Genomic DNA, 20505 nt, shown 5'->3' with positions numbered 1-20505 from the left:
TTTATCTCCACAGCAGAGATCAGTGTAAAACAAATTGTCTGAAATCCTCAGAGCAAATGGGAAAAGACGAGAGGTAGATTCATTTTAAGGCCCAGTAGCTTTGTGTCTTCCCCTTTCAATAACACTGATAACCTAGGTGTAAAACATGTAATGCCTTAAGCAATCAATAGTGTGGTTTAAAGCTTATCACTTTAGAGAGAGAGGGAGCAAGTGATTCCCAGCATGAGGAATGCCAGGGCTTAACAATGGGGCTAGGAGGAGAGGTGTCAAGCCTTTGCCTTGATTGTGTGCTTTAGAAATCTGCATGATTGGCCTGTAAAGAGTAAAAATAAATAAATAACTAAAAAATGCTCCCACAATGATTTCAGCTTCCCCTGCCTCGGAAGCAATAATCACATTTGCACACATCATGGCATACGAGGCAAGCAGAGCTCCTCATTCATTTTGAATGTAGGTTTATTTGCTGAACCAGAACAGCTGAGACAGCTTAAAGTAATAAATATCAGCTGACACCCTCAGCTATTCAGCACAGTAATCCCAGAAACAATACATCACTGCAAAACAACAAACGTGCATCCTATCTTCTACCTAATCTGACCACAACCTGAATTCAGTGATTAAAACTCTGCCTGCTGCCATTTGGGAGCTTGGGAAGGGGAAAGATAGACCATTTCAGCATCAGTGCAGACAGGTCATAAAGCTGAGTTTATAATGGGATTTACCGTGGCTGTGAGCCTGGCTGTATCAAGCATATAACGAGGGCAAAAGAATGACATAGCAAAATGCAAGAGGAAAGGTGAACTCCAAACAGGCTTGAAATATGTAAGTAGGTCACTGAATGTTTAGAGCAAGAATCGATTTTAAAAACTCTTCTGGCATGAGTTAATTGTTATGTTTAATTGTAGTTATTTCCCTGCCTGACAATGATAAAATGAAAATTAACATGCTCAGGTCTATGTGTGTTGCATTGTAGAGCTACATGTAAGACACCTTCCTCATCTACAGCTACATCCACGGCTGCTGGTGCAACTTTCTTGAGGGGGGGAACATGTGTTCTGCAGCATTATCAACTGCTTGAAGAAAAAGACACTAAAAGGTATGTTTGCAGTTTTTCTACCTAAGGTCTGAAGCAGGATGGAGGCAGCCAGGGAAACCACTGCAAACACAAAGAGCTGCTGTGGGGAAGGTATATGGGAAGGAAGAAACAGTGCTTGAAAGAGCCAAGTCCACAATTGACACAGAAGTCAATGGTTGTCATCTTTTGTCCCTACACACTCTGTCCCTATATCTGCATTCTTAAAAGATGGTTCTGTGCAGAAAGTACAATCTCTACAGTAATATTCAGATCTTGATAGATGCTCTTGCATGATTTTGTTGAGGCACAGAGATGCTGGCAGGTGCTCTGAGGATGGAGATGGATACAATATTAGTATTCCAGCCTCAAGTCAACCCTAGGAAAATGCAGTCAGGGAAAGATTTCAGATCTTTCAGCTTTGCTTCTCTTAGGTCTCTAACAAGCAGCTAGTAAACTTTACCAAAGCTAAGAGAGAGAACTCTAGGGAAGAGCATAATGCTCCTTGCAGTGAAATGCTGCTCAGCACAACCCTGCCCTGCCACAGTCACATCTGCTATTGTGCCAAGGGAGTTGTACTCTAACCCCTTTGGGAAAGGACTGGTAGATCCTTCCCTGGGAAAAATAAAAAGTCCTGCTCGAGATTAGCCTGCTGCTTGCTTATTCTCTGCATTATCAGCTTTGTGGCTATGGGAGTGAAGTAATCTGACTTCAAACACGGTGAACAAGTCTTCTACCCCATAAAAAGCCTCCTGATTTCTGCTCCCCTGCAAACGAGGGATCAGGCAAGGCCACTAACTTATGACCCCTAATGTGACCTTAAGGACAGCAAAGCTTAATCCTTTCATGTAATCCTCTGTCTGCCATAACAAATTGGGTCAGGCAAGTGCAAAATTCTCCATCTCTAGTGCTTTTGGTATGCATTATTTTAACTGTTGCTTTCTTCTCTCTCTGTGCCTTCATTATTGGTCATTTCTCTGCACCTCCAGTCATCATACAAGCTGTTTTCTACAGGCTCCCGAGTACATCATCCATTGTTGGGTTTTTTTTGCCTGTGTGCAATCTTCTTTTGTCCTCTGAGACCTTGTATCCCTGATGCAGCACTGTAGACTCCTTCTTTGCCCTGCTTAAAAATTAGAAGACTTTACGTTGTAATCTGGAAACATGACTGCTTTTCCTCAACAAGCACCACCTCTGCCTGTCCCAAGACAGCTGCAGTCATCAAAATTGGCTTTAAATTACATTTACAAATAGCCCCTGACCTTTGTTAGGATGTAGAAGATCCCCATCTAGCCTGCCCTGACTGAGGCATCCTTAAGACAAAGCCTGGCTCTGAGGAACAACGTTGCTGGAGGGGTCTTCTTCTGAATCCGATGAAAGTTCAGAATCGCAGCATTGGCATTGGCCTTCAGTCTCAACTGGGTTGAAACAGCCAGGAAGGAGAATGTGGCTCAGCCCTTCACACAGTTCTTTGGGCCAGTTCAGCACTGGCAAAAATAAGAGAAGCTTAGTGGCTACTCTCAGTTGCACTGGCTTTTAATGGTTTCTGGAGGACCATTATGCTTGGGTCACAATATACTGCAGCATTGTTCTGGAGGACAATTCCTTGAGGCAGGCTGAGTTCCTGCTGCCTTGACTGGAGACTCTTGCTTCAGACAAGAAACAAGGTGCGGAGCATGGGCTGGTCCAAAGCCTTAGGTCATGAATAACAGACACCCTGTATCTTAAAAAGCACCTCCAGCTAGAGGACAGGCTGCAAAGCACAGGAGTCCTGCTTGCTTTCACCCAGCCCTGGCAAGCCGGGATGGAATGTGCATAGCTTTTGCATGCTGACAGTTGGAAATCTTGTCACAAAACACAACTCTAAGAAAGCCAACGTGGCACCAGAGAGCTGTTAAGAAGCAATAGTTCCCTTATGTTTCTTGGCTGATAGGAGCAATTCCTTTCCTTGCTTTCTGGGCCCAGTGCTAGGGGGGTGGTGTAAACTGGCACAGGATTCTGCTCCAGAGGTAGAGACCTCATGACGGTGGTGGGGAAAAAAGGCCTTCCTGCATCCCTAATGAGGGCTTATGGATAAAGTCAGACCCAAAGCAGACATTTTGCTTGAAAAAGCCTCTAAGCATGACGGATGCCACTCCTCCTTCAATGGCACCATGAAGTCAGATTAAAAAGATAAGTGCTGCCCATGTTTACTGCCAAGAGGAAATAAAGTCTTTGGCTGGCATACCCAGAGCTGCCAGCTAGCATCCAGAGGATGGACAGCACATGGAGTTGCCAGTTAACCCACCCACCTCTCTTCTGAGCCTACCCGGGATGTTGCTGGGCCCCTTTACCAGAGTCTTGAATGGTTAATTTTAAAAGAGAAGATGACAATATGGATTCCCTCCTTAATTAACAGTTTTATTAAATAACCCATTTCAAATAATAGTTAAATTCTCTAAATTTATATCATTCTATTAACCATAATCTAATCTCATTAACCTTGAAATCCCCAGTCTTAACTACCCAATTCGATACACCATGGTGATAGCAGCTAAACTAATTAAATGACCTTAAAACTATTTCTCCTTCATGTATTGGCATTATTTATCTTTGCTCATTGCTCTTCTTTCAAGCTATCACAAAAATCTTCTCTTATTCCTGCATATACCCAGCACTAGATATGCTAGCACTCTCCCTTGCAAAATCCATCTGTGATGTCCCCAGTTTTACTGTAGCTAATATATTCCATCAGCAGCAACAGCTAGCGTGCTTGCTCCTTGGCTTTCATTCTGAATACCTGATGGTTTCACATCTTCATTTACTTTGCTGTCACTCATTGTCATTTCTGAAAGAAGTCCTTAAAGCAGTGACCTGAGATCTTACTACAGAGAGAGCTCCCGCTCTGGGCCACTAGTAGAGATACTGTGTACTACAGTCCTCAAAAACATCTTTCTTAATCTCATTCTTTGAATAAGTTCTTCTTTGATTCCTCTAAATTTTGAGCATATTTACATCTCCTCAGATTACCAGTGCTGAAGATTCTGTTTCTTCCTGGACTGATCCAGCTTTAGTTCAAAAGCCATCTCCCAAAACACTGTACTCAATGAATTTCCAAGGAAAGGGAGAGCTTGGCATTCTTGCTGTCTTACTTGACAGGGCTGGTCTAACAGCAGAAGAGAAAGGTAGGGGCTCTTTTTCTGTAAGATGTAAAGAGTTTGTGACTTCCCTGACCTTTCTGCAATAATAATTTATGGAATAAGCTGCTGTATTTAGGGCAATGAAATGGCAGATAACAAATTGGGACATTATCTGACCTGCATCTAAATTAATTTGCCTGGATAAGCAAACGATGAACAAAATGTATAGGCCTGCAAATACTTTCATTTACATCTTGTCTTCTGTTCCCTGAAAGTAAATGCAGAAGCAGATTTCACCTCCCTGGTAGAAGGTACCAGGCTGTCCATGTCTAACATGTGTCCCTAAATTTCATCTGCCACTTCAAAGCCCTTTCACAACTGGAGAGCTCACTTAGCCTTCCATAAACTACAGAACAGCCTTGAGGAGGGAAAAAGGTGGCCTGTGCCTGCCTGAAACCGTGTGAACCACAACCTCGTTTCTTGATCCACTGCCATCGTGGAATGTCTTTCCCTCTGCCATCACCACTTCAAAATAAAGATCAGAGTTGAAGCTTTTCAAAAGACTGGCTGCAACATAGATGGATTTCTATCTTAACTAACTAAATAAAGGCCCTTTAGAGGACACCATCTATATTTAGGTCTAAACATCAGCTTAAGAATTTTAAATCAGAAGAACTGCTGTACTAGGTCAGACCTAATGGTCCAGCCAGGCCAGTATCCCCATTCTGGATGCCAAGGGAAAGAACATGCTGCTCTCTTTTCTTCCCTTGCTCTCTTTTCTTCCCTCCCAGTCAGTGACCCAAGCTTTTCCCCATTCAAGAGCTGCCTCCAGATCTTAGTGATCAGTGATTGCCTACAGAGCTCTTCTTCAGAAATTCACTTAGTATTCTTCTGAACTGACTAATACCTTTGGTCTCCACAACATCCTTTGCCAATGAGATCAACGATTTAATTACATAACTCACAAAAAAGCACTTATTTTTCTTTCTTTTAAGCTGTTGTTTGATTATTTCACTAGGTACTCTCTTCCTCTAGCAATACGAAAAATAGCTTATAGTCTGACATTTTCACACCTTATTTTATAAATCTTGAAGATGTTCCCACTCCGTACTCTCTCTTCCAAGCTGCAAGTCCTAATTTATTTATTATGCCTGTATACAGATGCCACTCTATGCTTCTGTTCATTCTCAACTCTCTCCTAATTCTGAGCAAATATATGGATTTTTTTTTTTTTTTCTGATGAGGGCAGTTAAATGCTAGAAGAGCTAGAATGCTCTCTAGTTACCTAGAGAGGTTTTGGAATCTCCATGCCTGGAGATATTTATAACTTGATTAGAACAACACCAGCAGCACCCTCTAGACTTGCAGTTTTTCCTGCTTTAAACATGAGGTTGGTCTAAAAATCTCCCAAAGACCTTTCAATCTATTTTTTTTATTGAACTCTATCTTGCTATTACTAAAATCATCTACAGATGAGGCAGAAATGAATGTCATGTTCCAAGGTAGGGGCTCACCATGCCTCTGTCCTGCTACAGAATAAATGTTTTCTAGGATGGCTCTTGTTTGCTCTCTAGCATTTGATTTACCTCTGGCCTTTGAGCACTAAGCTGCTCTTCCCAACTATCCGCTTGGGAATGGCAACTAATTTTGAGTCCATCATTGTATGTGTATAGTTAAAATTGTTGCTCCTCATTTGCGTTGCTTTGCACTTGTCAAGACTGAATTTCATCTGCCATTTTACTGCCTGCTCAGTACTGTGGTCTTCTTCTGTGACTCTTCATATGCAGATTGAGATCTGACTTCCCTGTAGCATCTGCAAATAAGTTTTACTGAAACTGCAATGAAGATAAATGTCTTCCCCATTCTGTTTCTCTAAATATCAGTGAAGGGAGTACTCCTGACTGCTCAGATTGCTAGCACTGCAAATATTTCATTAATTCAGGAAAGCCTAAGAGTGAAATAAACAAACCTAGGTTCCATTTACATTACAAAGAGCTACTATGCTGCAGGAACTGACTACAGCAGAGGAGCCCAAGACACAGATATTACAGTTCTGCACAGGAACATTGCTCAGACACTCTCAGTGGGTTTTTGCTGCCCCATGCATTAGGCCCTTGCCCTGTGTGCAACTCTTGCATTTCTCTGGATGAAAAAAATTGATCGGTTTCTCTCTGGCGCCTGGGTTGAGCAAAATGCCAAATGACATTAGTAGAAGGTAAATCAGATTTCTAAAGTGCACCCTTGTACCAGTCAAAGGGGTTAATAGTAAAAGACCATTTGTTTTGTGAAAATGATTAACCTGACAGCAGTTTCTTTAAAATAAATCAATGCCTTAATTTGGCCTAGTGAAGGTGTCCTGGGTGGGTTGCTCTCCCCTTTCCCAGGGAGGAAGAGATCCCAAGGGCCCACAGCTCCCCCTTCCTTTGCACAGGCAATGAGACGTGTGCCCCTGTGTTCTGTACTGCAAGGGTTTGGCTGTGCTGACCCTCCTTTGTGAGGTGCCTGGTCCAGCCCCACCCTGCAGATCAACAGACAACAATCTCTTACAGATGGCCTGCTGGCACAGCAAGCCTTCTCCAGAGCCTCACCTGTACTCCCTCTCCTGAAAGCGCTGAACAAGACTGGATCTGCCAGACTCTGTCCCGAATTGTGTGTAGGTTCAGTCCCTCGGCAATTTCTGAAGCAGGGGCAGCCGTCAGCAAATCCTGCTTGTTAGCAAATATGAGCACGGGGACTCCACTAAGCTTTTCTTCATCCAAAAGCTCAGCCAGCTCCTGCATCGTTTACAAGGGAGTTGGGGAGGGGGAGGGAGATGGAGAGAGGGAAAGGAAGAAAACCTTCAACTACCAGTGGTTGTCTCTAATTAGAAATATATTTAGGACAAATGCTGGAAGACCATGTTCCAGTGAAACCTAGGTCTTATTATAAGAGAGCAAAAATGTATACAATCATCTCTGCCCAAGGTTCAAAAGCTATTTCTTCCAATTACAGGTTACAAAAATCTTCATCTTGGTCTGAAATTAGCAGTTGCCTTAAAGGCTGCAACTCTGTGTTTTACCAGTCCCTGCTCCCAGGAGGCCAAAATTGATGAAACAGCAAAAAAACATGTACATTGGCAGTATGAAGAAATGTCTTAAGTTATCTTCTGACTGGCATTTGTACCTGAGCAGCCGTTGACACCAGCCCTGATATCTTTGATAATAATGAGTTTCAGAGGTTTGTTCCAAGTTTTATACACTGCAATTTGAGTGGGAGAGGACTTTTTTTTTTTTCCCCAGAAATGAAAATCTCCCTGCCACAAGAAAGTGCTTTTGAAGGCACTGGCTAGTTGAAGACAAGCTAGATCAGCTTTGGTAGTTGGATTTTGGCTCCATATGCACAGCACACATTGGGTGGCATCTTGAGAAATGGGTTTGTTCATTCAAAACTGGGTGACTCAAAGAGGTTATTTTAATAGCTCAAATCTGAATCTGCAGTGGATCAATGATGGGTGAAATACTTCATGTCTAGGGTTATGCAGTGGCCTCATGTGAAACAAGCACACACTGTCAAGTCACTTTCCTATGTGAACATATGGCAAATGCAGCAGAACTTGCATCTGTAAGGACTGCTGGTATTGTGGGTAGAGGAGTACATAAGGTTTTGTGGGCTCCTTATTTAGCTGGAAAAGCCTCATGTTCCCAGATACTGTTTTAACATCTTTCATCCACTGGCTAGAAAGCTTTGGATTAAATGAGTGCAGTCAGGGAGATGCTACACTGCAGCAGAAATCTGACTCCATCCCCCCAAAAAGTAATGTTTGGTTTGGAAACCAGGATGAGAGAGCTGGCTGGGAATTTTTCAACAAAATAGGTCTTTCATCTGACATGGCTGATTTATTGAAACCAAAAGTGTTTGCAGAAATATGAGGGTCCAGACTGATTCTGCCTGACTCAGGCAAGTGCTCTAAGCTTCTGCTTCCTCTCCCACTTTTTTGCCTGATGAATATTTAATTCTTGATATAAAATGAAAGTGCTCCAACAGGGAAAGATACCTCCCACCCCTAAAACAACTAACAGTTCTGCTGCTAGGGTGTGTCCTTGATACTTGAGAGGCAAAACATCAAGCATGTCCTTCAAATCAGGCAGAACAGAGGGTTTTAAACTAAACCTCCCAATCTAGGGGGTAAACTGGTTGCTAGTTATTTTAGGGCACTGTCACTTTCTGAGTTATACAGAAGAAAGTTCAAAAGTTCTATTTTTGTTCTATCCTAGAACATAAAATGTTACAAAACATCAAAACTTTGCAAAACGGAAATCTTATTTTCTGGCCAGTCCTAGTTACAATGTTCTTAAGTTTTTTTTTTTTCAATTACATCCAAAAGACAATCAAGTCAGTATGATTTCCATTTCAGCTTTGTAAATAAGAAAATAGGATTCCTCAGGGTCTTGGTTTGGCAAGGTTTAAAGGATTTAGAGAAGTTTTTTGCTTTCAGTATTAGGCTCCTTTTGCTATTATTGTATAACTTTAATGAAAACTGTTCTCTTTAAATGGAATTAGGCTACCTATTTTCCTTGTTTCACATCTACCAAAATAATCTGCATTGATGTTGGAAGGCAAGTCTCTTGAAATGCAAATTTCCCTCATAAACAACAAAACCATCTTCCTAACTTTTGTGAGCAAGGGGCACTCAGAAGCACTGAGTTACTTCAAAGGAAGCTGGGCATAAGTAACTTACCTGACCTGTTTCTTCAAACCTCTTCCTATCTGCACTGTCAATGACATAGATCTGAAAAAGAAATGAGAGGAAAAAGTTACTCTTCCCAGAAGACACTCTTTCACAGTATCACCTGCTGAAGTGAGCTGAAACTATTAATTATGCTTTTGTGCACAAACATCCCTGTTATTATTTATAGCAAATGTTGACAAAACTGTGTAACATTCTCAAAGGAGAGGGGCCACCTCTTTTAAAGCTGGGGGAGTGGACAGCTATATGGGTAGGATCAAAAAGAAGCTGATGACAATACTGGGGATATTTTCACCATCTCCACAGCATCTTACTGTCTGAAAAGAGCAGGAGACATCTTAGTATCTCTTCAAAGGACTGGCTTATAAGCTGAAGCTGAGCACAGGAAGGCAAAACCTGAGGAGCCAGATGTGGTCTTTCACCCTAGCAAACAGTGTACAAACACTGCACTGGTGTGATTACACCACATTGCCCCTAGCAGGATACCTGCTTGATAAGCCAAGGCACACAGTGGCCCTCAGGGGACAGATGAATATACTGGGGATGTGGAGTTCCTCTCCATCAGGTGATCCCACTGCTACACTTCCAGGGCTGGGCACCACATCTCATGGTCCACAAGGAGGTCCCAACTAGGCACCTGTCCCTTGGTATGGAGAAGGGTGGATCCCCTGACCTGCAGGATCCCTGACTTGGGAGGGGGTCTCTACCCTTTCTGAACAGCATGGCGTGTACTGATTTCTTTCTCTAACTGCAAACCAGCCTTCTCAGAGAAGGCAGCTCTAGGTCTAGGTCTACAAAGGCTAAAAGGATCCCCAAAGGTCATCCTAAATACCTAAGTCCAGCCACCCTCCTTCCCTCTAGGAACGCTACTGCAGTTCAGAGCGCACAAGCTACATCGAAAAAAAAAAAAAAAGGGAAGCTCAGCATAGCACACAGGCAAGAATGGCCTGTCTTCTCTTTCTCATTACTTGGTATGGGAAGGTTTTTGAAGGAGAAGGGTGCTGGGACAGCAGACAGGGACAGGACTGGTGACAAACATTGAGCATTTTGCTACGAGTCTCTGCCATTCCCCATCATTTGTGATGGAAGCTGCTAGTATGTCATCTGCATCCTTTTCGGTGGCTTACAGGGAGCAAGTGTCAGCCTGGTTTTCAGGGAATAGATGAGCACAGCACCCCGCCATCAAAATAAATGGCATCCTTGCAGGCAGTCTCAGCACAGGACTCCAAGCTTCAAGGGTAATTTTGACCAAATAGTTTGAGGAAGGAAGATCTCTAGCAGCAGTATCTATTAAACTGTAGGCACTCCCTTAATGAGCAATGCTGTTTGAAAGGGGACCACACACACAGCAGGAGAACAGAACCTGTATGCCAGGCCTGAGAAGGTAACCCAGCAAACTCACAGACTTCTCTGCTGATGACTGGGGGTCTGTGGTCGTCCCGGGGCCAGGCTGATGTGCACTGAGAGAGGCTGGGGGACACGTGGCAGGGATGGACGCAGCTGCGTGGGGATGCATCAGCAGCACATGCACTTGGTACTGCGTGACAGGGGAAGGCCCGTGGGCACTGTGTGCCATGCAGCCTCTCACTGCAATGTGATCACAAACACATGCACCTCTCTGCCCCTCCCAAGCATCCACCACTGAGCGTCCCATTTTGGGTAGGAAATGCAGACCAAAAGAAAGGAAAAAGCTGCAGGGCTGGCACTTGTGCTCTGGGGTGTAACTGGACTGTCATCTGTTCTCCTTCAGGACATCTCACAGGAAGCTCAGCAACACATGAAGGCAATAGTCAAGTGCTACTTCTCAGCTGAAAAGCAGCACCTCCCATATTACAGTGTCTCTCTGGCTGGCATGGAAGAGCTCTGAGTTCCAACCAGCCGGGCTTTCTCCCGCACTGCTCTTCTCCTTACTAGGGAGCTATTTTGCAAGATGAGAATTGTAGACAACAGCGCTTGGGGCAAAAGCCACAAAAGCATAGCACAGAGAAGGTAAAGCATGTGCAGAGTGCCTACTTCCAAACCAGAAAGCACTGTGCCAAATAGCTGCAGGTGCCTGTCTGAATATGCAATCAGCCAGATATCCACACCTTATTTGCCTGGGTTAAGCTTCCAAATATCACAGGTGTGTAATGCAAGATCAAGCTCTCATTCAAAGGCACCTGCGTGGATTTGAATTTGTAATAACTTCCTGCTTTTTAAAACCCTTTAGAGGGTCCTTTCTGCTTTATGCTACACAGTTTAGGAGAAGACAGAAGCAGGGAGTCCTGGGAACTGTATCATACCTCATCTCCACCTTCCTTCTATGGCAAGGACCACACAAGAGCCTGTTTCTGTCTGTGGTGCTTAGAAGCAGTTTGTTGAACAGCCACTGAGTGCACCATGTTGGAGAAATAGTGCTTGTGAAAGAAATTCCCATAAAGCCAGGTGCCTCCTTTGAGCAACAGGCCAACAAAAAAAACCTGGAGTAAGTGGGTTGAGCAAAAATTGCAAGCAGTGGGACTGGGTGAAGAAATAACACAGGGGATAAGTTGGCTCAGTTTACAGAAGCACAACCTACACCAGGTTAGTCAGAGGATAAAATTACTGGCTAAAAGAGGGGTGAGGGCTGCCAGAAGAGAGAGAGAGAGGGGCATCAGCATATACTTGATTCTAGTTTTGGTGTGTATGAACATAGCAAAGCCCTCCACTAGCATGCCAACAGCTCCTAGTCTGGGACTGGATGTCAGCAGACAGCAGGCAAAGGAGCTCAGGGCCATGAGCACACCAGTTATTCCCTCTGAAATCACACTGCCACCTGCCCCAAACTGATACTGCCTCTACCTACTCATTGTCTTACTCATATGAAAAGAAAGGTTTTCTCAATACATTGCTTTAACTGGGGTGAAAGGAGGGCAGGGAAAATAACTGCTTTAATCTTCATAAATAACTGCTTCATTCTTCAAATTCACCTTTATTTCTGCACCTCCCCTGCAGCACATGCTGGGAAGGGGGAAGCTCACAGGCCAGTGCAGCTCACTGCTTTTGCCAGCAGTTTTCCAGATACTGTTTTGCAGTTGCACAGTTTTTGTAGCCTGAGCATCTGCCACAGCAGGCAAAGATCCCCTACCTGCTGCTTTGCAGTGTTGACTCTGATCTGCACACCTACTGCCTCCCCACCTCACACAGCTCTGGAGCTTGGACTCAGTGGGCAAAATCACTGCACACCCATGCCATGTCCCCCTTCTCAATGGCCACAGAGGAGCACGTGAAGTTTGTCCTGCTGGTTTCTCAAACACAAATCTTTCCCCTAGGAGATCTCACCACTGCTCTTTGCAAAAGCAACCAACTGGTCTTACACTGTAGTGGCTGCCCTCATTATCAGTATCCAAGTTAAGGCTGAAAAATTGGGTCTGCATAAGAGTTTACTGAGGGTTTACTAGTCCCATTTAAATAACAGCTGAATTTGGACAGTGCTTTCTAAGCCTGCAGGGACAGCCAGGCCCTTCAGGACCCTGACATGAGCCCTGGAGCAGAATGCCCTATTCCTAGTTGCACCAAACCTTCTGTGGGAGTCCACTGAACTCCTGACATAGTAAGTGTGTGTGATAGGAGGGAGGAAGGCTGTCTTTCTGAGAAAACTTCCACATTCCCATGGGAGCACTCCAGACCTGGCTTAGAATTGCCTTTTTTTGCTTCCAGGGGAAACATGACTCAAGGTGGGAAAAGGCCTGGAGCCCCCAGCCTGCCTTCATCCTGGCACTCATGGTTGTATGTTAGAGATGCTCTTGGAAACTAGTCAGGACAGTACTTGGAGGGTTCCAGGATAATGTGCTCTGGCACGGAAACACAAAGGTCCTGGACTGTAAATATAACTGTAGGCATCTGTAGCTAACCGTGAGATAACTGCAGCTAAGATGTCAAGAATATTAAAGGACAGCCTTATGATTAAAGGACTGAGGAAAAAGACAAGTGGTCTGTGTCCCTCAGCAAGAAGCTTTCCTGATGCCAGGCACAACATTTAATTCTGCTGTGCCTCAGTTTCCCCAACTATAAAAGAGGCACCATACTGAGCTACCTCTACATATGAGGCTAATACTCAGCAGGCCTCCAGAGTCCCCAGTGAAAGGAGCTATAGATGGGCAAACTACAAGTTATTAATGTTCTTTCATTTGAAGGAGACTGAGATGAGAGGAAAGGAACTGGCTATAACCAGCACCATCCTGTGAAAGTAAAAACATACAACTGAATGATTTCTACAAACATCACTGTATTTTTCTTACTGCACCCAACCAATCTTGCCATTTCGCTCAGAATAACTCCTGTTACAATGGCCATGGTGTTGCTGAGGTCTGGGACATTACATTACTTGTTCCTGAATTTCTGGCTGAGACCTTGGAAAGCCATTGCATGAACACAGCATTCAACTGCAGCCAATACTCACAAGGATATCAGTGTTTTCAAAATAGTTCCTCCAGTATGGCCTGATCTTCCTCTGTCCACCTATGTCCCATACGTTCAGCTTGAAGCCTTGAGACTGTACACTTTTGATGTTGAAGCCCTGGAAAGAGCAGAAACAAAGCCACATAGAGCATTAACCTGAATGGCTGGAGTACGTTCACAGGCAGTGAATATATATCCCGTGCCTACAATGTGCAGCAAGATGGGACGGGCAGCCAACAAGATGGATCAGCTGTGAGAAAGGTGCTGGCAAAACTGAACACAGCCACCAAACCATCAGTTTGCCAGTGTTCTGGGGTCAAGGGTTGATGCTGTCATGGCTATGGAGACAGATGATGCTGTTAGTGCCCTGGGAGGGCTCAGCAGGGTGGGTGCAGGAAGAGCTGAGAAAGCTGCAGATAAGGAGAATACAAGGGCGTTGTGAGAAGCAGGAATGAGCTTATGAAAGCTGAGCAGAGAGTCCCAGCTAACACGAAGCCAGAGGTCTCAGCTCAATTCGACACGACACAGCTAATGCTGGGCTTAAAAGAGCAACAGCTGCACGTCTGAAGGGTCCATTTCATCAATTATAGCACCAATTGAAAGGGCATTCAAGTAGAAAAACAGGATGTGGCGTGGACTGGCAGTGTGCTGCCACACCACCCAGGGGACTGGGGCTTGGAATCAGGGTGTTGGGGCTGGGAGATTTGGGAGGCAGCTATGGGGTGGGGGGAAGCATCTCCCATAGCTCTCTAGCAACCTCATCTGGTCAACACAGAACTGATGCTGCAGTGCTTCTGATGGGAGACATCCCTCTCTCCAACCTTGAGGCTCAAGGAATAGGGACCAGGGACATCAGAGAGGAAGTGCTAGAATATGCAGGACCCTTGGAGACAGCAAGATGAAAGATGCAAGTACACAGGGGCTTGCCCAGTTCTGTAGCATCACCTGTACATGTCTTGTGTTTGGCAAGGACAACAGGAACAAATTCTCATCCATGCAACTCTAGCATGACCCAAAAGCCTTCTGCAGAAGTCCACAGCACTCATCTACTTTTGCATTACCTGACAGATCAGGCCTGACGCTCTCTGGTGTCTTCAGGGAGCCTCATCTTATGAAGATAACACAAAAACTTAATCGTGCACCAGGCTTCAATCACTCCCCCTTTTACTGAAATATTCTGCTGAATGATTAGTGCTCTGTATGATAGGCAGATGGGACCACAAGAACTGCCTCAGGCAGGGAAAGGCCTTTCTCACCTGTGTTGGCGTGATGTGGCTGATGTCCTCAGATGCCAACTGTTTCAGGAGTGTGGTCTTGCCTGCATTATCCAGTCCCAAGAGGAGAATTCTCACCTCCTGGTCTGGGGTGCTTTTCAGTTTACGCAGGATTGACAGTAAACCCTAAATCCACAAGAGAGATCATAGCTGTTATTCTCCCCTTTGACTCTCTCCCCTCTGCCCTCCTGCCTTGAAATGAGTTCTGTATAACAGTGGATCCCAAATTTTCTTTGTCTCAGAGAGTACTGACAAGGTCTCAGGCAGTGCAAATGTTGCTCAGTGGGGTGCACCACTGGCTACATGTCCTGTGGGATAGCTGTTTGGCATTCCCTGTGCCAGGAAGACTGTGCCTATAGATATCATGTATAGGAGTTGCAAACCAAGTCCTTGTGAGCTCTTCATTATCTTTATCACAGGGAGAACCCCATTAATTTAACATCCCTCCTAGTTAACTGCAGGTTACTGTGTACCTGACATCAGTTCTTTTCATAGTAACTCCCTGATCATCTCAAACCCCGTTTATCTGTCTAAAACATGCTGGACCCATGGGGCACGTGCAGTTCTGATTCTCAGGATGTAGCACTTAACAACTATCTCAGATCACCACACATCCTCGCTAAGAAAAGCACAGTGGATTTCAGTCATTAGCTAGGCTCAGCTCTCTGAGCTGACAGTATCGCTCAGGATTAGGAAACAGAATATGCAGGTCAGCTCATTTACAACCACGCATGTTACAGCAGCACACCCAAGCTTTTGTCAGTGCCACTGCTGAGACCTCTCTAAAATGGCTGGAAAATATTGTGGGTTCTGGCACATAACTGAGAGATGCAAATCAACCCACTTCCACCTGCTTCTCATTGCCCAGTCTGGCCCCACAGGAAAGGGGCAGCTGCAGCCAAGGAGACAAGAGAAGGCTGAGAGCTTACAACCATCCCGATGTCCTTGGACATGATGTGGTGCTGCTCTGCACTCTCCTGCTTGGCAGGGACCTCTCCTCAGAGCCTGAGCAGTGTACAACACACTGAGATCCAGCCTGGGGACACATATGCTCTTGGAAGTAATCTGTGTAAGCAAATATGGGAGAGGAATACACCTACAGCCCTGAGGACGGAAGCCCTGAGGACTCCTGCTTCATCTCTCCCAGACAATTTCCATGTCCTGAAGGGTAATGGCAAAGTATTTCTCTTCAGCTCACCCAAGAGCCAGAGCTGGGAACAAAGTTTCAGTATCAGCTCAGATCTGGGCCCAAGAGGGACCATCTCTCAAGTTTTTTTGTCCTCCCATTTGCAAAATGGAGACACTGCTTCTTGTCAACCAGTAATGGTGAAATCAGTTAAATGTCATTAAGCGCTTTGTTGCTGTGAGGAACTACACCCTTTAAATATTCCTGCTGGGAGCCAAGGACTATTTGAGCAGTGAAGGCTGCTCTCAATCCCCTCCAGATCACAGCAATCAGAAACCTGTCCTCAAGATAAAGAGCTGCAGGACATGGTACAACCATCACCGCTGCAACACATTTTCTGTCTGTGGCAGTGCCCTTCTGCAGACTCCTGGAGAGCCCCACCTCAGCCGTTTGGAAAATGCTGCTTTCAAAACCTCACCACCCTGCTCCAAGGTGGGGAGCATTTTGGAAAGGACATGACACTACAGGTAGCCATGTCAAAGCTTCTGGTAATGCAGAAAGAAAACACAGCGAGATTCAAAAGCTCTTGAGATTTCATGCACCCCTCTAAGCATTTTTAAGTAATTTATTGGTTTTCCATTCAATTACCAGACACAGCTCAAATATACACAAAAATGCGTAAGAAACAGGGAGAAGGAACTTCATAGAACTGGGTTGGAAGAGTATCTGAAGAAAGCTGCAGAATTGCCACTGTTCGTTGTGCTTTTAAAAAGCACTGCAAAAAGCTGAAGTTGAGAAATTCAGATCTCTTGCAAGGAGCAGCAAAACCACAGTCTTACAGCCCAATATGCAGGCTCAGGGTACCACCTCTATCATAAGCACTTCAGTAAAGAATCAGGGCCTGCTCAAGAGCTGCTGGTCAGGTCTCTGCTTGGTAAAGGGTGCCACACCTGCATGGTGCAGGGACAGAAAATCCCCAAACTGCTTTTAGTGGAAGCGTGCAGGCATGCAAGATCACGTGCTGAGACCTGAGGGCCAGATGCTCACAGCTGGCTCTCGCCCATGGGCCCGTGGCTAATGAATTTGAAGGGCTGTGTTCATTACAGTCACTGCAAGCTCTCCCAACCCAACAGTCCATGCCCCCAGCTGCAGAACCCAAGCTGTGTTCTGCCCCAACAACAGTCTGTATGGCCACACATTTAAGGGGAAAAAAAAAGGAACAGCAGCAGAAATACCGCTAATGATTACTTGTTTACATGCATGTCCTAAGTGCCCTTGACATCATTAAAAAACACAAGTTTGAACTCCATGACTAGCAACACATTTTCTTTTCACCTGCAGACAATTTTACAGTTGTGTTTGCTGGCTTGTAAATCCATGCATTTCAGCTCGATGCAGAGAGACCCCACAGGAGTAGGAACTCTAAAATTCACACATTCTCCCTCTTTCCAAGGAAACACTGAATTTCCCATTCTTATGGACCTGACCCACAGCCAACACACACCAGCCAAAGTACTACTGCTGACCAGAGAGCTCTGAATCAGGCCCTATTATTTTAGTTTATTGCTCACAGTTAAAAAAAGAAGCTGTTGAAATGCTAATCCTATTCACAGCACCACTTGCTAAGAGCAGAGCAGTGTATCCCAGAGAAGATCAGGATTAGGGGCCTTTATATTTCAGAATCCAAATCTAAAATACTGAGTGCAAAAAAATGCATTACAAAGTATTGCTACCACCGAGCAATTCTCAGGGGTCGGGAAGAGGAACAGTTGTAAATGTTAACAGAGCTTCTCCCATTGTAGACAGATGCTATTTCTGGGCTAGTATGACAGCCTACGAGAAAACGATCAGCATCGTTCCATATTCTACTCAAGTGACACTGCTGCATGGCTGATCACAGGATTATCTGGGGTAGCCAATAGAAGAGAGGATATATATAGAAATAAAAGTATTCTCTAAGGTATAAAGTAAGCTGATTTAAAAGGCTGGAAGACAAGCAAGCCAACACAGAGAAGTGGACTTTATTTCAGTAGCTGCCAAAATAGGTTACACAGTCTGTATATACAACTTAAATCAAGGGCCAAATAATAGTATGGGTTACTATGATTGCTACTATTTTGTCAATATTATTTAAAACTTGCACTCAGCATTCTCTGTCTAGTTAGTGAAGATTTAAGATTAAGGAAAGCCACACACAGATGGGTTTCTAACATTTTTATTTTTTTAATTTTGTCTTATAAGCACACTAGCTAGGAAGACAGAAAGCATTTCCTGACAGCTTAGTGGACTGGAAAAAATTACTCAGTCGAGTTCCCTGCTGCACGCCATCACTATGTGGGACAAACAACCCTTACTGCACACACACTGATGGATGAGCTCCTCTCTGCTCACAAACATAACGCTGAAACTAACTTAGGCAGATGAGAGTCAGAAAGCAAGCCCTTTTTATTGGTGGGAGATGTCAGGTAGAAAGCCACGAAATGGGAAAAATTTGTACTTGGAAGCAACAGGAGAGGAGCAGTCTCAATGCTTGGACTCAACCTGCAGTGAGGAGAGAGGATGCCCAGGATGCCTGCATGGCAGCCAGGCCCACGGTACTAGCTCACTGAGGCATCTGGGATGACAAGCAGGACAAGTCCTGAGCAGGACAGTGGAGACATTAGCTGGCTGAGAAGCTGCATAGACAACTGATGGTAGTATAAGGGCAGTGTGTCATTTGCACAAAACTAAGCAGACTGCGGCATCTGTAACAGAGAAGGGAACTGCAGATGCTGCTCAGATAATGAAGAGCACAGCGTGGCAGTGTGTGCAGCCTTTGAGAAGGGCAGCTGTACACAGCAGCTCAAGGCTGGGCACAGTCAGCCAGCAATCACTTCTTGGTCACCCCTGGGTTAAGCAAACTATGGTTTATATCAGATTGGTTTGTTTAAAAACATCTTTGTCCTTGGTGGAGAGCATTTGCTTTACAAGCACCATGAGGAGACAGACTGATGGGGTCAGCAATGAGGAGACTGCATTCTCCAGACAGTGTGTGGGGACATAAGAAGAAAAAAAGACTCCTGACAATGACTACAAAATCAGAGTGCAGCATTAAATTCAGAGATGCAACTAAATGGGCAAGAGCACCCATAAACACATCGAGCATGAAAGCAAAGCTAACCATCTTATTAGCATCGTTCAGAAAACAGGGATGTGTGGTTTTATGAAAGTGTATCATTGCTAGGTTTAAAATACCCACTGAATTATCAAAGGACTTTCAGTTATAGCTACATGCAGTGATCCTATTATCTTAAAAAAAATACAGACATACATAAAAATACAGTGACATTTATAGTCTTAGCTAAGGGTTTTGTGGGTTTATTCAGCTTTAAATCCATGCTGTATATGGGTCTTTTGAACTAGTTGATGCATGTAACTACATCCCGTACCACAGAAGCCACTGAAAGGAAGATTCACTTTATAGGCCAAAGCAAAAATTGGTTTGGGACAAACAGAGCATCGAGATAATCTATTTAAATATTCTAACAGGTTGGCAATATAAAGCCATAATGGAAAGAACAATTTCCCTTCATATTGAGGTCTGGATACACAGAGCACAGCCCACAGGCCACTGCAGAGCACATGGTTGATTCCTATTAGGAAGGAGAAGTAAATGTATTCGGTTTATTAACCACAAATCTGAGACAATGAATTTAAAATAAAACCACCTTCAATCACAAGCAATTGCTTATCTACCGGATGTGGATATTTAGCTAGAATCAAATAAATTCACCAAGATGTAATACAGCCGCAAAGCTCAGCACCTCAGCATGCCACTGTGACCACATCTCCCCATCTCTACACCCCTGCATGAACACTCTCTTCCCTCCTGCTGTTACCACAAGTCACTTATCTTCACCCTCAAGACCCTTCCCAGCCAAGAGCATTTGTCGTGGAGGTGATGGCTCTTGTGTCCCCATGGGTCATGATGCCAGTCCCAGCACTGCTGAGCTCTCTCCTCAAACCTTTCTGCCTTCCCTGCAACCGTGGGAGAAACGTCACAAAATATTCACAAAAGCACTCCATGATTCTCCTGTTAATTCCTTCTCTGCCACACCTACAATCCTTGATGAAGTTTAGGTGGTGAACATGCCAAGTTTGAACCTGCCTGGGACTCGTATCACTCAGTTATCTCTCACCTCAGACAGACTGTACTTCCACAGTATGGGGAACATCTAGCACAGCTCGGGCCTGGAATTTACTTTTAAGTAAGCAATATGGTAGCAGCTCACTATTTTTAAAGAGCAAGTCAAAGACAGAGTGCATGTGATGGTTTCAAAAAGTCACTCAAGAGAAGCTGGCATGAGGAAGGACAAGGCGCTTAGCTGAGCCAAATATCCTGCTTTCAGCAGTGGATATTTGAGGCTACATTTGTTGTCCAGGTTGCAATCCTGAACACACAGAGCTGGAGGAGGGGAGTCCTTCCTGACAACTGCACTGATTAGCTGGTGCCCTGAAGAATGACGTTTGATTACCTTTATCTTCAGCTGCAGAACTGCAAATGTCACTAATGGTCATAAAATCACCCAGTCTTTTTCAAAACACAACCGAAGTAAATTAATCTATTGAGCACAGTTTATTCAATACTTCTTACTCTGGCAAAACTCCCAAAAATCATTTGCTTGCTGCATGCCTCCACCATATGGTGTCTTTCAATGCAGACTTTCTTTTCTGCATTGAAATCCAAAATTTGAATCACCTACAGGGTTTTTCTAGCTCAAACCTACTAA

The 20505-nt window shown here is 44.4% G+C and overlaps 2 protein-coding genes across 7 annotated transcripts in view; both read right to left on the bottom strand.

Annotated features, from left to right (window-relative positions):
- The window catches only part of C7H10orf95 (chromosome 7 C10orf95 homolog), a 237984-nt gene that overhangs the window by 189857 nt on the left and 27622 nt on the right, over nt 1-20505 (bottom strand). The gene's annotated exons all lie outside the window — the stretch shown is intronic.
- Nucleotides 1-20505, bottom strand: part of ARL3 (ARF like GTPase 3) — a 31192-nt gene that overhangs the window by 7069 nt on the left and 3618 nt on the right. For 3 of the 4 annotated variants that reach the window (XM_071748386.1, XM_071748388.1, XM_071748389.1), the window contains exons 2-5: nt 14593-14736; nt 13338-13454; nt 8909-8959; nt 6780-6965 (exon numbers count right to left, since the gene is read on the bottom strand). In XM_071748386.1, the coding sequence (XP_071604487.1) occupies nt 6780-6965; nt 8909-8959; nt 13338-13454; nt 14593-14736 (498 nt within the window). Of the gene's footprint in view, nt 1-438; nt 1403-6779; nt 6966-8908; nt 8960-13337; nt 13455-14592; nt 14737-20505 lie in introns of those variants that run through there. The other variant, XM_071748387.1, reaches the window with a different exon arrangement.

This window comes from Heliangelus exortis, chromosome 7, assembly GCF_036169615.1.
Source record: "Heliangelus exortis chromosome 7, bHelExo1.hap1, whole genome shotgun sequence".
NCBI lineage: Eukaryota > Metazoa > Chordata > Aves > Apodiformes > Trochilidae > Heliangelus > Heliangelus exortis.
This window is presented reverse-complemented; position numbering and strand designations above follow the sequence as displayed.